At 65.6% G+C, this 16,509-nt stretch overlaps 1 protein-coding gene across 3 annotated transcripts in view; it reads right to left on the bottom strand.

The window, feature by feature from the left end:
* The window catches only part of TP73 (tumor protein p73), a 63,573-nt gene that overhangs the window by 33,336 nt on the left and 13,728 nt on the right, over positions 1-16,509 (bottom strand). For 2 of the 3 annotated variants that reach the window (XM_030328310.1, XM_030328308.1), the window contains exons 2-3: positions 10,584-10,678; positions 10,135-10,255 (exon numbers count right to left, since the gene is read on the bottom strand). In XM_030328310.1, coding sequence (XP_030184170.1) covers positions 10,135-10,255; positions 10,584-10,645 — 183 coding nt within the window. In that variant the 5' untranslated portion in view covers positions 10,646-10,678. Of the gene's footprint in view, positions 1-10,134; positions 10,256-10,583; positions 10,679-15,489; positions 16,030-16,509 lie in introns of those variants that run through there. The other variant, XM_030328313.1, reaches the window with a different exon arrangement.

The following is a 16,509-nucleotide window of genomic DNA, read 5'->3' as shown; positions in this document are numbered from 1 at the left end:
GTGCCTGGGATACAGGAGGCGCTTAGGACATAGTTCCTGACGCACGGATTGGCTTTTCCTACCTGGGGCCCTTCCCGCCCAGAGGCTGCACTGTCTGCAGGCACAGAGTGACCGGATCCTCGTCGGACAGCGGGTGGAAAGCGCTGAGCCAGGACCGTGGGCACGGGCGTTCACACAACACACACCTGCCGGTGCCCACCAGACTGGCGGACAGCGGGAACCGGCCAGATGCTGATGACCCAGCTCCACATGACCCTGCAGGGGCGCCTAGTCGGTTGAGCGTCTGACTTCGGCTCAGGTCATGATCTCACGGTTCGTGGGTTTGAGCGCCCGTCGGGCTCTGTGCTGACAGCTCGGAGCCTGGAGCCCATTTCAGATTCTGTGTCTCCCTCTCTCTCTGCCCCTCCCCTGCTCACGTTCTGTCTCTCTGTCTCTCAAGTATGCTTAACAACAAGAAAACGATAACTCTGCAGCCCAGACAGTCCTGGGCCCTGGTCAACAGACAGGCCTGAAAAGAGCCACGGGGTCTACTATTGACCCTGCTTGTCTCTTGAGGCTCTAAAGCTTTTGGTAAATAGTGAAACAGTCCGAGAGGATAGTGAAGGGGAGATCACAGAGATCAACACAGAAAAGTCGGCCCCAGGTGCCTGCTCCGAACCATCTCCAGTGTGGTCTCAGGTGAGAAGGGACCGTCCGTGCCCTCAGCTCCCTCCTGGGTCGGGGGCAGGTGGCCCGCCACGGTGGGAGAAGCAGCCCCCCCCTGCCCCGGTGTCGGCCAAACGCCCCCAGTAAGTGGGAGCCACGAAAGGGGTCGTTCAGCCTTCGACGGAGAGGGACGGTGCGGAGGCAAACCCTGAGTACAAGACAGCAGCGAGAGAGGATGCCCCAGCCCCCGAGCAGCCCCTGAGCAGACCCGGGCGCAGGCCTGACCGAAGCCGAGCATCAGGGCACTTCCTGCTCACAGACAAGGGCGGGGCCACACGGGAGACCCCGTGCTGCTCGTGGCACAGCACCCTGCGGCCCCAAAGGGCTCCCAGCGACAAGGGACATGACCACGTGAGCTCGGGACAACCCTGTTTGTTGGTTTTGGGGTTTCAGGTGCTTTGGGCCAAATCTCACTTCCTCTTTCCTGAGGTTTGCAGGAGCAGAAAGTTTCTGTCTCCTGGGACAGAAACAGGAAACAGACACATTTAGAAATCAGTGACCCAGCCCCTCCCCCTCCCCAGGGGAAGAGGAGGGAGACTCCACCTGCCCCGGGGCACAAACGCACCAGCCTTGCGGACAGACTTGTCCTCGTCTACACAGAACCGAGCAGGGTGTGGGCCGCAGCAGCAATGTAGATGCTCCGTCCACCGTCCACGGGAGGACCCTGCGCCCCTCACCCCTGCGCCCCAGGGAAGATGCCACGCAGCAGTCATGCTCAACCCTGCCCGACATTTGCACTGCGGGGGCCACTTGACTGGAGAGAAAAGGTCCCCACGTGTCCAGGCTTCTCTGCTGGCTGCGCAGGGACACTGGCCTCCAGGGGCCCCGGGGGCTTCTGGCTTCTGCCTTGGGTTGTGCGCGTGACAACCAGGTGCCCCGGCGGCAGGCAGATAGCTCCCCTGGGCCACACACTGTCACTCCCCCCACCCCCGACCTTGCTGGGGACACACGCGCACAGGCACACACACATGCTCATCCCAAACCCACAATGCACACAATACACGCACACACACGCTCTCTCGCACACAAGCACACCCGTGCACTCACGCACACTGCCCAGAACCTTCGCGTCTCCAGAGGCTGCCGCACCCCCAGGTCTCTGTGGCTCAGGCTCCTGGCCTCTGCCAGCCGCCGGGTCTCCCACAGGTCCCAACGGCCCCCACTATACCTGCATCCGTGGCAGGAAAGACGGCCCCAGCCTCCACCTGCTCAATTAGCAGCCTGGTACCTGCCTGGCCCCTGGGGACCTGGCAAGTCTGGAAATGAGCCTGGGTCCCCAGGGCCCAGACGGCAGGGGCCCAGCAAACACTGCCACCCCTCCCCTCCCTCTGCCAGGCTGCTACCCTGCCATGAGACGGACACCCTGAGGCCGGTTTGCCACAAGTCCTTGACCTCGATCTCAGACCACACCAAGCCAGCCTAGCGAGCAGATTCCCAGGAGAGGATGCTGTTGACCGGAGAGCAGGTGCGGGCAGGACCGAGCTGCCAGCCCAAAGCCGGGAAGCAGCGGAAAGCCCCACAACTCAAGGCAACCGCCTAGCCCCGACCAGACATGACCCGCCCTCCTCTCCCTGGCTGTTGGTCCTGTCCGGCCAGTGGGCACTGGTCCCAAAACTTCTCCAGGATGGGCAGGCATCTGCCTCTCTGCCCAGGACCTGCCCCAGCCCCTCGGTGCATCCTGCCTGCCTCAGCTTACCCTGGATCGCGGCACCCAGCCAGCACCGGATGCCTGAGCAGGACACAGACGAGAGAACGCACTTCCTAAGCCCCATCACGGCAAAAGCCCCACCAAGGCTCCCCCAGGAGGATGGAGATACGGTTCCGGAGAGATGCGGCACACCTACCGTGGCAAAATGCTGCGCGGGGTCACTGACATACAGCATGGTGGGCACGCGGGGGTCCGCACACGCCGGGGAGCTGGCGTGCCGCGGGACGAGGCATGGGTCTGGGTGGCCGGGGGGCGAGGTGGAGAGTGGTGGCCGCCCGGCGGGGTGGGCCCAGGCGGAGGGACGCCGTGGCTAGGGGGGCGGAGGATGCCCCGGGACATGTGGGCTATCTGTGGGCATTTTCCTTCTCCTCATCTCCCCAGTTCTGTCAACCGGCTGCATCTAACAACAAAACCGGTGGCCCACCCCTTATTCCTCATGCCTATTCATCAAAGTCCAGGCAGGCCTCAGCTTGCCCACTGCTGTGCTGGACCGCACCACGGAGGCGCGCGGGGAGGGGCGGCACGCCAGGCCACCGGCCCGCTCCGCAATTAAGCCACAGCCGGCTCCCCCCAAGACACCGCCCTTGGGAGGCTCGGCGGCCACAGGCCTGCACCCCTGAGCGTGAGGGGGCCAGCCCGGGCCCTTGAGACCCAGATAGGTGGGGCCAAGCCACCCCAGAGCCAAGACGTGGTGCTGTAGCCCTGGCATCCTGGGCGGAGCAAATCCTCCTGCCTCGGGAGCGTGTGGTCCACCGGGGCCACCCCGCAGGGCTGAACAGAGAGGAGAGGCACCCCAGGAGACTGCTCCCCCCGGTACCCGCAGGGAGCCTTGCTACGAGAGCGAGCAGCCTAGGCGCGGTCCAAAGCAGCGGATCGAGCTGGAGGACCAGAGTCCCGATGCCCCAGCCCTGCCCGGGCTGACGCTGGCCTTGTCCCCACCGGTGCCGAGCCCCTGGAAACAGGGATGTGGCCCAGGAGGGGGACCGCGTGCTGGCCTCCAGGCGCCGCATAACGGTGGCCCGCCTAGCCGGGGGCTCCGAGGGGGCCGCCACTACCCCCTTTCTGGAGTCTGAATCTCCAACCCAATGTAACCGTCTGTGGCTCAACGTTGCCTTTGGGGTAGAGGCCGGAGCCCTCCCTAGAAGCAGGCAGGACATCAGTTATACAGTTACATATAAATCATGTGAAATTGGACGGGCCACCCTCAAGTTTCCAAGCCCCGCCCACCCCCCCCAAGACCACTGAGGTGCTGGAAAGACGTCCTCGAGACCCTTGTCCGCCAGCCCATTCTTGTCGCGTCCACAGCCATTCCCAGCCTCCTGGAGGGCTCAGGGCGGAGGCAGGCTCCACCCAAGGCCCGGCCCAGCCCCCGGGCTCCTCCGGCAGATGGGGAGGGAGAGCCCATGGGGGGGCCCTGGGAGCTGCACCAGAGACACTGCTCTGCAGGCTGGCCAAACTCACTCAGTCACTCCTGTGGTCTGAGGCTGTCAGCTCCCGGCTCACAATGAGACAAGGGAGGAAAGCAGGGGGCCCAGGTTGGGAGCTCTGGCTGGAAGATGGAAAGGCCTGGGGGGGGGAGCCCGCTGCCCTTGGGGGGCCCATTCTTCAGGGAGGGAGGCTGGAGGTGGAGGCGCCTGGTGGGCTGGGCAGGAGGGCGGAATGGAGGGACACAGAGCCAGGTAGGGGAAGAGGAGGAGGGTTCAAACCCCAACCTCTCACAGCTGGTGTCCCCCGCCACTCCCCTGGAGGGCAGCACCTCCAGCTGGGACTCCATGCGGGGCAGCTGGCTTCTTCTTAATCATGCTGGGTTTGTAAAAGCCCAAAGGGGAGAGGAGAGGAGAGAAGAATTTGAGGTGAGAGACCCCAGGAATGGGCACAGGTTGGCACACAGGGGACCCACATGTGGGAACTCAATCTTCAGGTGGCCCCAAGATTCCCACTCCAGGTCTGTGCCCTGAATGCCCCCTGTCCTCGGGAGGCACCGTAGATGTGATGACAGCCCCTGTGATTAGGTTCCAAACCCAGTCAACTCTGAGCTGATCAGAAGGGAGAGTATACAGGTGGGCCAGGCCTAATCAGGCGAGCCCTTCAAAGAGGTCAGGGAGACGTCCTCGAAATGGCCTCAAGGAGCACACCTCCAGGCTGTAGAGGCACCATGTGGCAGGAGATGGCAGGCAGCCCCCAGGAGCTGAGAAAAGTGTCCCTCGGAACAGCCCCAAACTGGCAGGGGCCCCAGTTTGACAGCCACAAGGGACTGAGCTCTGCCAACAGCCAGGGAGCGGAAGGGGTCCCTGGGCCAGACAAGACTGCACTCCTGGCTGACACCCTGAGCAGGGGACCCAGGGGAGACTCGCGGGACTCCTGACCCACGGACACCATGAGGAAACACACGAGTGCTGTTTTAGGCCACCAAGTGTGTGGTGAGGGTGGGGCCGCTCGGGCCACTGGGATGGCCGGGGAACACGGGCTGGGCCCAGGGGAAGCCAGCCACACGTAAGCCCTGGACAGCATGCTCTCCGGAGGGAGGGCATCAGGTCGGGAAGGCGCCTTCTCTCGACCGCTGTCGGAAGCAGAGGCAGAGGGTCCGTGCCCCACCCAGGCCGCAGGGGCGGCACAGAGGAGGCTCTGGGCACCCGGGGCCTGAGGACCAGCACTGTCCCCCACACCGTGAGCTGGGCCAGGCTGGGGTCCTAGAGCGACCGAGAGCAAGACACCATATGCAGATGTGCCTGACTCCAGCGTCTTTCCCGAGCAGCACCCACTTCCTGCACACGTGTCCTAAGTCTTGGCCACCCAGGGGGCAGGGACAGGGCATTGGGGGACTCTGTCCTCAGAACTGGGCCCCCTCCTCACTTGGTCCTCAGCTGCTTCCTCCGGGTGGCCTCCCAGGCAGCCCCACTGGGCCTTGGCACCTGCTGTCCTCATTCTAACTCACTGGAGGTTCCACCCCACCGACCACTTCCGCAGGCTCGTGGCAGCAGAGGGGGGTGGGATATTTCTTCCCCCTCCCACGGGCGCAGGAAGGGCACCAGCGACGTGCCAGCTCGGGGCCACACTCCTCATACTCCTTCCTGAGCACCCAAGGGAGGATGGCTCTGCTCACCCCACGGAGGATGCCACGGAGGATGCCACGGAGCTGGCTCCGTGACCTGGCGGCTGGCTGGGACTCAGCTCCGCGCACCCCAGAGGGGTCCCCACCACAGCCTGTGGAAGGAAGGGCTGCTCGGGGCTCACTACGGAGGGCAGGCGGGCTGGGGTCCCGGAGCTGACCTCGAGCCGCAGACCCTTTGAGGAGGGGGCGTCCTTCCCCTCCGTCTGCGCACCTGCCCCCTTCTGTGGGCTAGCTTGGCTTCCTGGAACACCTCCCGGGAGGACACGCTGGGCTGTCTCCTCCCTTCCCCACCTGGGGAGAAATGCACCCCCAGGCCAGGAAGGCCTGCCCCGGGTCACTGCTGGGGTCTCGAGCCCTGGGCGTCCGCCTGGCTGTGCAGAAGGTGGGGGTGGGGCCCCAGCATGGGTCAGCCGCCCCTGCCAGCTACAGCCCTTACCCCTGTGGCCCACACCTGCCCACAACAGCTGTCGCCAGAGAAGAGGCGCCAGGAGAGGCGGGAAGGGGTGCAGGGGGGAGGGGACTCTGCCGGGCGAGATGCTGGGAGGGGGTGGAGGGAGGCGAGCCCTCCAGCCTAGGCTGGCCCCACGCCATCTCCCCCTTTCATGCATCATCGGAGCTGAGAAGTTGCCCCTCCCCACCCCCCCACCCCCCCAAGAGTCTGGCTTTCATTTTGTCCCCGGGGACACAGACTCAGAGGAGACACACAGGCCCAGCACTGTCCAGCGGGAGTCAGGATTCCCACTGCCTGCCTGGGACGCCCGGAGTGCTCACAATGAAGGACTTCATCCTGTCTGCGCCCCCCCTAGACCGTGGGGGGGGCCTCCAGGGCCAGTACAGACCTCACAAGGCCGCCCCCCTCTCCATGCCAGCCCACCGCCCTCCTGAGCCCCTGGGACGCCAGGGATCCGATAGGCTTTTCTCCGTTCTCCCCTTGCAGGATGCGGGAGGCCTAGCTTACAGCTCCTTGTGGCAGGGAGCAAGCCGTGTGCGGCAGGCGGATGTGGCCAGAACCCGAGGCCACCACCCAGGGCAAGGGCTCCCCCCCGCAGGGACCCCTGGGCAAGGGGCGTCGGGTCCTCCCCGGGGGCGGGGGACAGCGCTCTTGGACACGGGGCCCTTCCCCTGCCGCCCCCACCCCACACCTAGCTGTGTCACACGCCGCCTGAGGCCCCGCACCACCCTTGACCTTGCCGCCCCAGCTCGATGTACAGACAAGGAAACTGAGGCCCTGTGTGCGTCCCCTGGCAGAAAAGGGGTAGGGATGGGATGCGTCCCAGAGTTCCCCATGCCCACGGCGGCCTCCCTCTGTGTCACCTCAGCATGTGGTGTGGTGGGGACCTCGGGAGCTCACTGCCCCCCCAAGAATCTGTGCTCAGGTCTCCTCCAAGTCCCGCCTGTTGGGGCCCTGTCCTCTCGACTGCCGCCGGACCCGTGTGGCGGGAGGGAGGTCCAAGGACAAGAAGCCGTCCTTCCCGCAGGGCTGGGCGGAGCTCCCGCTGGGCCCACACCTGACACCTCAGCGCCCCAGGCAGGGACACTGAGGCTCAGAGTCATGGGGAACTTGAACCCGGGACAGAGTGGCTCTTCAGGCGGGCCCCCATCCACTCTGCCTGTCCCCACTGGCCACTGAAGCTCTGGGTAAGGGCATCCCGTGGGCCTGCAGTGGCCTCTCTTCTGACCGTGGAGGGGATGCCGCTCAGGAACCGGCCCGTCCCGCGGGAAGAAGGCCCCGGACGGTGGAAAGCGCCACCCTGGAGGACCAATGTCCCCCACTCAAGGACCGCGCCCATCTAGGCTCTGCCTTGTTGCCGGACCAGCCCCATGGCTGAGGCCGCCCGCCCAGGAGCGGTGGGGGGCGCAGTGCGCGTAAGCCTTTACACCTGCCTCATGCTGAGTCACAACTGCAGCGCTGGCCAGCCGGGGCCACTGGTTCCAAGGCCCGGCCTGGGAAGCCTCTTGTCTAAGGTCACCAGGCTGGGGCTACCCCACCTCCCCTTGAGCGGCTGGGTGGGGAGAGAGCTGTGCCACACCGCCGCTGTGGAGCGTCCTCCGGGGGCTCCCTCCTGCACCTGCTCCGGGGCCCTGGCCACACGGGGCGGGGAGCGGGGGGGCCCTTCGGCGAGGCGGCCAGGCACCCGGCTCTGCCCTGGCTGCCGGGCTGCCTCCGTCTGGGCATCCGGCTGCGTCGGCCACGAGAGGGTGAAGGGGGGCTAAGGCAAGCTCTCTGCATGGCGCCCGCCCCAGACCAGTCGCCGCTCCCACTGGTCCAGGCAGGGCTCAGGACGAGGCCGAGGCTGACCAAGTGGTCAGGGAGTCCCAGCCTTTTACTGAGAGGTGTGTCCCTCCCTGGCTGGTTCAGGCCTCTTGCCCTTTGCAGGGGTGGGAGGCCACTCTCTCTCTCCCCCGCGGCTGGTGGGAGGCATGTGCCCTCCATTCCCAGCCCAGACGTGCTCAGCATACCTGGCATGCTCCCGGGGGGACTGAGGGAGCGCGCCCCACCCCTCAGGAACCCAGAGCTGCTGCCTCTGCCCATTGGGGAGCAGACCCCACCCCTACCCCCGCTCCTGACGCTGCTGGGGTCTCCAGGCTCCTCTGCCCTCGAGGGCAAGGCTGGGCCGCTTCCCAAACTCAGGAGACAGACCCCTTAGGACACTCTTCAAGGGTCCTCTGTCCCTAGAGCCCCTGCCCCTCCACACAGTGGACATAGCCAGCACCGGCAGTCAGCTTTTTTTATTGTGACAGAAGTACCTGACGTTCTGCTTTTGATCTCGAGGCGGCCACTCAGCAGACAGCCACCTAGAATAAACGTGCGGCCAGCCGCCCAGCTCGAGGAAGGGCCAGGCCACCCCTGCGACGCAGCTCCCCTTTGAGAAAGCCCTGAGTGATCTAGAAACTGACCATCAAGTGACCCTGCTTTCTCCTTCCTGAGCTTTAAATCTGCTTTTGTATTTTAAATTCACCAGTAAAGAGTGAGCCCACGAAACCCAGGCCCGCACCCCCACCCCCATAAAGGCAGAACCTCCAGTCTGCACTGTCTCTTTCTCTCTCTACCTGCCACCTGGCTGCGTGGCCCGGGCCCGCCTCGAACCCTCCAGCCCTGAGAGCAATGACACGGGTCCTGCTGTTGTCAAACAAAGAAGGGCTGGTCCAGCCACAGCACCGGCTCGTGGGGAGATGCCTGTGGGCCTCCCCCAGGTGAGTGCCCCAGACGCAGCCAGCCGACGGCAGCCCTACTGAGATGCTGGGGAGGACACTGAGGTCCAGGAGGGGGTCCTGGGAGGCGAGGGGTCAGGACCCTTGGCCCCTGGGGAGCAGCTGGTAGAACAGGGAAGGTTCTGGGGGGACAGGACAGAGCTCGCGCTTTTGCATCCTGGCCCAGGATGACTCTGCCCCAGCCCATCGAGGCCCACCCTTTGCCAGCACCTGCCTCAGTTTCCCCGCCTGTAAAATGGGAACAAACAGGTGTGGAAGGCAGGCGGGCTGCCTTCACTGTGATGGCGTCCCCGAGCAGGAGGCTGGGCCGGACAGTCAGCTTTCTCAGATCCAGCGTGAAAGGTTCCTCAGGGGAACAGATGTCACGGGGGCCCCCTGCCTGCCGTACCCCGACCCCCCGGCTGCAACGGCCCAAGTCGCATGTGGGCCAGCCCAGTGGCTTCGACGGACACGACAGAGGACACAGGGGACCCTCCTGCCCCCTGTCCCCACCCCAGCCTTGCCGTGGCTCGTTCACACGCTCACTGGAGCCCACACGGCCCTCGCTATCTGCCAGATGCTCAAGGTGCCTCAGACGGGTGTGTGTTGGGGTGAGGGGCTCCAACTTCTGGACAGGGGCTTTAGGGAATGGGGGCCAGGTCCTCCTGGCCTCTAGAGCTCCCAGCACCGCCTCCTTCCTGGGCCCAGGCTCTCGGCCTGGTGCTGGTGCCCTGAGACAGACACTTGGCCGCAGAGAGGCCAGGGACCAGCACCGCTGCCGTCTGGGGGTATGTAGCAACCTGGGGTGGGGGGGGCTGGCAACCACCAGGCATGTGGTGGGGACAGCAGGCGTCACTAGATCTCCCCGGGGGCCAGGGGTCCTCACACCCCCTTCTTGCATTCTGCAACCTCCTTCTGGCGCACCAGTGCCTTGCAGCGGGCGGCCAGAGAAAGAAGCAGGGACGTGGCCACCACCCAGTTAGCACAGCCCTGCCTTCTTGCCAAGAGGAACGCAAGAGCGGTAGGACCCGAGACACCGCAGCAGGGTGTCCAGGCCTCGGTGGCAGAGAGGGGGTGGAGGTGCTGCTGGAGCCTGGCACCATCATGGAGAGAGCAGGGCAGGAGACGCAGAGGCTGTTGCAACATCTAAATCCAGCCATTCCTACGCCTGGATCCAGCCATGCCCGAATCCGTTCCTACGCCTGGATCCAGCCATGCCTGAATCCATTCCTGCCCGTGGATTAACAGTCTCATGAGCTGATACGTTTTCTGTTTTGAAACTGAAACGTCCTCACAAGCCTACCGAGGAAGCTGTACTCCTGAGAACCAGTGTCCCGGTTCTGCAAGCTCCCAAGACAGAACAGTCCACACTTACCGCCCCTGTCCTGAGACCCCCGCAGACAGCCGCCCCACTCACCATGACGGGCGTGGTCATGCCCTGCAAGTGCAAGACATCCATGCTGGCCCCTGAGCCGCTCACCACTGCGTTATTTCCCTGGCTTGGCTGGGGAAGGTCAAAGTAGGTGCTGTCTGGTTCCCTGGGAAGAGGGGAACAGAGCCGTCAGCCCCGGGGCACCCAGGCCCCGAGCTCATGCGCTAGGCCTACACCTGTCCTGCCCGCAGGAGCCCTTCACCCCATCGCCTGTCTCCTCTGCTCCCCCTCCCTCCTCTGCCGGCCTCGCCAGGGCTAGTGTCTGTGCCCGGGGTGCGTGGCCACACGTGAACTCTGTCCCCTGGACCCCTCCTGGCCCAGGAGTGCTGGCTGGAGGAAAGAGCCCAGACTTTGGACGCCGCACCCCCAGGAGAAAGCCCCCCGAGCCTCGCCCTGCCCGAGTCCGGCCCTGGGGGGCTGGAGGAGGTACTCACAGGGATCTCCACAGGTGCTCGAACGTGGCCCCCTCATCGGCGGCGGCGGTGGGCTGGGACATCTTCCTTGCACCCGGCCCGGAGGGCAGCTGGCTCTGCGAGGAGGGAAGAAGGACAGTGGGTGCTTGGGAAGGCCGGCCCCCGCCCTCCTTCAGCATCCGTGGGGTCTGGGCAGGGCCCGTGACACCGATGCAGACGCCGCCAAAGGCAGGGCACCCCTTCGCACTCCCCCCACCCCCGTCCGTCCTCCACTTTCCGGGCCCGGGTCCGGCCTTGCAGACGGGCGGGCCTGACTCCAGACCCAGGTTGGGGGGCCGGGCGGTGCCTGGCACGGCAGGGGCTTCTCAGAGCTGCCACCTACGGGGTGGGGGTGACCACGGCACCCTCTCGGGAGGCTGCCGCAGGGCCCCGTGGGAGCTGGGGAACAGACAGGTGCTGCATACAGTGGGCTGTGCCTGGACCGCAATAAGGCCCCGACGGGTGTGGTCACCATTGCTCTGAGCTGTGTCTCCGGGTTTGGCCTTCGGGGCTCAAGCCGGGTTTGGGGGATCCCGATGCCCCGGGACACGAGGACGGCTCAGATCCCAGGCCACTCCCTCTCGGGAAGGGCATGTGCCGGGCACGCCCAGAGGCTGGAGCAGAGCCCCGGGCTTGAGTCCTGCTGTGCCCCGAGGCTGCAGCACGTTGAGACAGCCGTCTGCCTCTGAGACAGGGTCCTCCCCGCCCCCCCCCCCCCCCCCCCCCCCCCCGGCTGGACACAAAAGCAACTCGGACCCCACGAGGCAGCCCAAGGCCATGGCTGTGAAGCTGTCACAGCAGCAGGACCGCCGCATGGTGCTCTCCTGTCACAGGAGACGCCCGGCCACACCGGCCTTTGTCCCCAGAGCTTCCTCTCCTGAGAGCGTCCACACCCAGCCCCCACCCCGCCATGGCCTTGCCCAGGCCCGGCACAGCTGGGGCCCCCATCCTCCGTCCCCCTGCGGGGAGGGGCAGGGACACCAAAGCCCACCCTGCCCGCTGCCCCACCCGGGCCGAGGTGGTGCCTCCCCGGGCCCGCCTCCGGGTCCTTGGCAGAGGGCCGTGGGAATCAGCCTGGCCACCGTCTGCCTGGCAGTGACCAAGCGGGCAGGCCCAGACCTGCCCAGAGCCTTTGGGGGAGGGAGGGCACACCCGCAATCTGTCACCATGTCCCCAGGTAGGCGGGCGATGGTGGAGGTCTGTGGCCCTCTCCCGGTACCGCCACGTGCCGGGCCGCTGGTCTCTGGAGCAGTGGCACGAGCCAGCGGGGCCGCCTCGGGGGCCGGGCCCTGGCTAAAGGAGGCCCCCGGGCGAAGGCCGGCCAAACAGGATGGCCCCGGGGCAGGCAGCTTAGAAAGCACGGGCCCCAAACCAACTCTCCCACGGGCTCAGAGAAATTCAGTGACCTGCTGAGGTCGTACAGCACAGCCCTACGCACAAGGACGACGGAATGGTCCCCTCAGAGTTCAAGATTAAGTTAGTCACCCCTGACGGCACGCACGCCTCCAGCGCACGCTCTCCCCACAAGGGGTTTAGCAAGGCTGGGCAGTGCTGACTTGCATGCCTCCTATTCTGGGGAGGTCACTCCCACCCTGAGCTGAGCTGTCCAAAGCCCAGCGGAGGTGAGGTCGGGATGGGGCGGGTTTGGTAGGAGGCAGAACAGCGCCTGCAGCCGAGGCTGGGCAGAAACCCGCCTCACCCGCTCCCCACGGGGGAGCGGGGACCGGCCGGAGCGGCCTCTCGGTGTGGGTAGTGCGTGCCGACACGAAGCTCGACTCACCCACTCTGTTCGTTTTGCAGACGGACCGTCCAAGCCCAGAGATGGAAACCGCTTGGCTGACGGCATCCAGCAAACGGTCAGGAAGACCCTGCAGGCCCCCCCTTCACGGCCGCACTGACCCCAGGAGCCAAAAGATGCCAGCGGCTCGAGTGTGCGGGACAGATGAATGGATAGACACGGTCCGTCCACACAGCGCGGTGTTACTCCGCACAAGGAAGCGTGGACACCCGCCGCAGCGGCCACGAGCCTCGAGAACGTCGTGTTGAGTGAGAGAGGCCGACGCCAAGGACCACGCGTCGTGGGACTCCGCCCACCGCGTGTCCATGGCAGACAGACACACAGACTGAGCCTCCTCCAAGGGGCTCCCGCGGAGGGGGCTCAGAACCCTGCATCTTTAGCTCCCGGGGTTCACCACGCCTCTGAGACAGACCCTGGCGGGGAGAGCATCCCCCAGGCCCTGCTCACCCAGTCCCGAGGACGGCCACTGGCCTCCCCCGGTGACTTCCGCTCAGGTGTTCCACCGGCAAAAGGAAGGTCCGGAAGCCTGCCCTGCCCTGCTCAGCGGACGCGTGGGGCTGGAGCCAGGAAGCCACGGTGCTCCGCGATTTCCAATGTCCCTGGGAAATTCCCCAGAGCTGGTGGCCCTGACCCCAGGCCCCCTGGACCATGAGCCCACGGAGCTGTAGACCGGTCCCTGTCGGTGCCGGGGCGCCTGCCAGGGTGTGAGGATATGGTGATGTCGGGCGAGGATCGGGGCTGCAGAGACGCAGGCCCCTCCCCGGGCGTCCTCCCAGGACCCCGTGGGCCCCGCTCCTCTCTCCACGGGACAGGGACAGGGGCGGGGGCAGGGGCACGGTCTTCCCTATCCCCACGGCAGCATTTCGGCCGCGGACAGCAGAGGTGAGAGAAAGAAATCGACTCCAAAACCTCTCCCTGCAAAGGGTCCCCGGTGACCCCCGAAGGCCCACGCCTTAAATTTGGGACCACGTCCACCACGGAAACGTGGCTCTCGGACCTAATGGAAATTGCTTTTGCAAACGCTGCAAATCATCTTAAAAACCACATGTGTATGGGGGGGTGTGAGAAACGCTCTTGGGCGGTAACGGAGCTGTAAAGTGTCGACGAGCGTCTCGCACGGAGCCAGCCGCCCTGGACGGAAATGCCCGCGCCCTCGAGGATCCAGGAGCCACGTGGGTGGATCCAGGTTTTGGGTGCAGGGCATGCGGGGTGGGCCCTCAACCCCAGCTCACTCGAGCGGGGGTACCACCCTCCCCGCTTTTAGCCTCTCGATGTGACTCACGGGTTTTCTCACCAGGGAGACCTGGCATCTGCTGATATTTTCATTTTTAGTCACTTCTGGGAGCGGGGGCAGGGGTGCTCCCCAACACCGCACAGAACACGCAGCCCCTCACAGCGGAGAACCCACAGGCCCAGAGGTCAGTGCGCAGGGGAGACACGGGCCACACCACTGCTTCTAGGTGCTGCTGGCCACGCCCTGGACAGGGCCTCTGGGTATTCACACCACCTGTCACAGCCAGTCCCCACGCGTCCCCTCCCTGCCTGCTACCCTGTCCCCTCCATGCCCCCTGCCTTGTCCCCTGTGTCCCCTCCCTGACCTCTACCCTGTCCCCTCTCTGTCCCTACCTGTCCCCACATGTCCCCTCCACGGCCCCCACCCCGTCCCCACATGTCTCCTCCACGGCCCCCCCCTGTCCCCACGGGTCCCCTCTATGGCCCCCACCCTATCTGCATGTGGCCCATCTATGACCCCATCCTGTCCCCACGTGGCCCCCACCCCACCTGTATCCTCCTAGGCCAGGCCAGACCCCAGCCTCCTTAGGAAGCATCTGTCCTCCCTGACTCCTAGCCAGGATGCCCCTCATTCTGCCCCGTCACTGGCAGGTGGGGAGCACCCCTCAGCTGTGTGGCCACAGGACAGCCTTGCTAGTCAGGGAGGGTTGCTTGCCTGTCCCCGCTGCCTGCCCCGGGCTCCAACGCCACATCTGAAAAACTGGGGCCCCCGCGAGGCCCCCGCAAACAGAGGCACCCCACGCGTGGGAACGGCAGTCCCAGCCGCCTATAGAGCCCCGAGACAGGGCCAACACGGGGCCCGCACCCCCCACCCCCAGCCATCTGGGTGCCCACACACCAGGAGGGGCAACTTCCTTCAGTTCTAAGAAACGAGGCCCAAGAGCTCCATCCTGACCCCCACTCACAAACACTCGTCTCCTCCGCTCTGTCACAACGGCCGTGATGAGGCCCCTTCTCCCACAAGTAAACACTGACGCAGCAGACTGACCATCGCAGGAGGGGACCCGGGCCATCCTGGGCTGGACCCCTTCTAGTCACCCCTGTGGCCCCAATTCAAGGGCACTGAGAACGTTCTGGCACCCAGAAGTCCCCCTACCTGGGTGGAGGGCTCAGGCAGCTGTCAGGGGAGGACGGAGTGGGCAGGCCACCCCTCTGGGAAATGGCGTCCTTCCCTGGGTGGCGGCCCCGCCGAATTCCAGCAGGACGCTCGGGGCATTCAGGGCGGTTGGGGCCAAGAGGCCTCTGTTGCTCCTGCCGCCCACTGCAACAAGGGTGGCCCTGGCCTCGTGGGGGGGCGGCCTGGCTGGAGGACCTGGCTGGAGTGCCTCCCTCCTCAGGGAGCCGGGGGCAGTGGCAGCAGCCACCTTCGCCCCCCTCCCCTGCCTGTGGCCCAGGCCACGTGGCCACAGGAGAGCTGGGCTGACCTTGCCACGCAGGGTAGGGTAGGCTGGGTCAGGACAGGGCCGGCCAGATCCTCGCCCCGGAGAGACGGGGTCCCGCGGGGCCCAGAGAGGGGGGCATGACTAGGGGCCTCATGTCCCCCGGAGACCACTCCCTGCCGCCCCTCTGCCCATGCTGGGGGGAGACCAAGCCCTGGGAAGGAGGGACAAATTTAGCTTCCCCACCCTGGGCCAGGGTGCACTTGTGAAATATGAAAACAGCTGGAGGTACCCGATTCAGCTGCCCTCTCTCCCTCCTGGGCTGGGGCCCGCTCGAAGGGGGTGGGGGGAGACTCTGGAGCCACCCCAGGAGCCCCCCCTGCCCGGCCCTGCCCCCTCTCATCTGCCAGCCTCTTACCCCGGCCACCGGCCTCCGTCGTGGCCCACAGCCTCCTTCCCCTGGCACCTGGGCCCGCCCAGAGAACTGTGAGTCAGGTTGCCAGAAGTTTTGCTTTGAGTCTAGGGGTTGGCTTTGCACTCACGTAAGACAGGCCCTCTGACCACGTGGGCTTTGTGCACTTCTAGAAGGAAACAATGGTAACACAAGCTTCCTGGGGCTGAGTTCAGGCCTCGGCTGGGAGAAGGGCTCGGCTGATCGGCGATGCCCCAGCAGCCCCGTGGGAAAGGGCTGTCGCAGACCAGCTCCTGGAAGAGGAACTAAACCGGAAACACCCAAGGCTCGCGAACCAGCACGGCATCCCCGAGGGGGGGTGCCGTGAGACCAGCAGATCTGCGGCTCATTTTACCATCAATGTGGGAACACGCACAGAGAGGTGAGGGCACCCGTCCAAGGGCACACAGCTAATTGGGGCCGAGAGCCCTACCCAGCAGTCTGGCTCCAGCAACCTTGCTCATGACCCCTGCCCTCAACGTGGCCCGACCCTCCTCAGCCTGCAACCCCACCTGCACACCAAGCATCCTGCCTGGAAAGCCCCTTGCCCAGCCCTTTCTTTGCCCGGCACCCCGAAGCCCCCACCCGCGGCGAGGGCCCCCCTGCCCTCTGCAGATCTGCCGGAGTCCTTCCCCCCAACACCTGCAGGTCCTGCCGAGGCACACGGCTCCTGTCCCCTGCTCTGCAGCTCGGCACTGCCCCACACCCCTGCTCCGTCTCCCCCTCCGTCCACGCCCAGCCAGCCCACCTCTGCTGTTTGGCAGCTGTATGACCCTGGACAGGTGTATTGCCCATTCTGAGCCGCTGTTTCCTGCGGTGTGTGGGAAGAAGCCTGCAGGGTGATCCAGAGACATATTGGGAGCTCGAGAAACAGCGACGGGTTGCAGTTGGCCAGGGGTCGCTCAGAGCAGGCGACAGTGGAGGCATAAGCCAGGCCCTGGCCCAGGGGTAGCAACGGTCACTGGCCCGTCCCCGACTCGTTAGCAG

The sequence above is a fragment of the Lynx canadensis genome, chromosome C1, assembly GCF_007474595.2.
Source record: "Lynx canadensis isolate LIC74 chromosome C1, mLynCan4.pri.v2, whole genome shotgun sequence".
Lineage (NCBI taxonomy): Eukaryota > Metazoa > Chordata > Mammalia > Carnivora > Felidae > Lynx > Lynx canadensis.
Note: the sequence above shows the minus strand (reverse complement) of the source record. Positions and strands in the feature narration are given on the sequence as shown.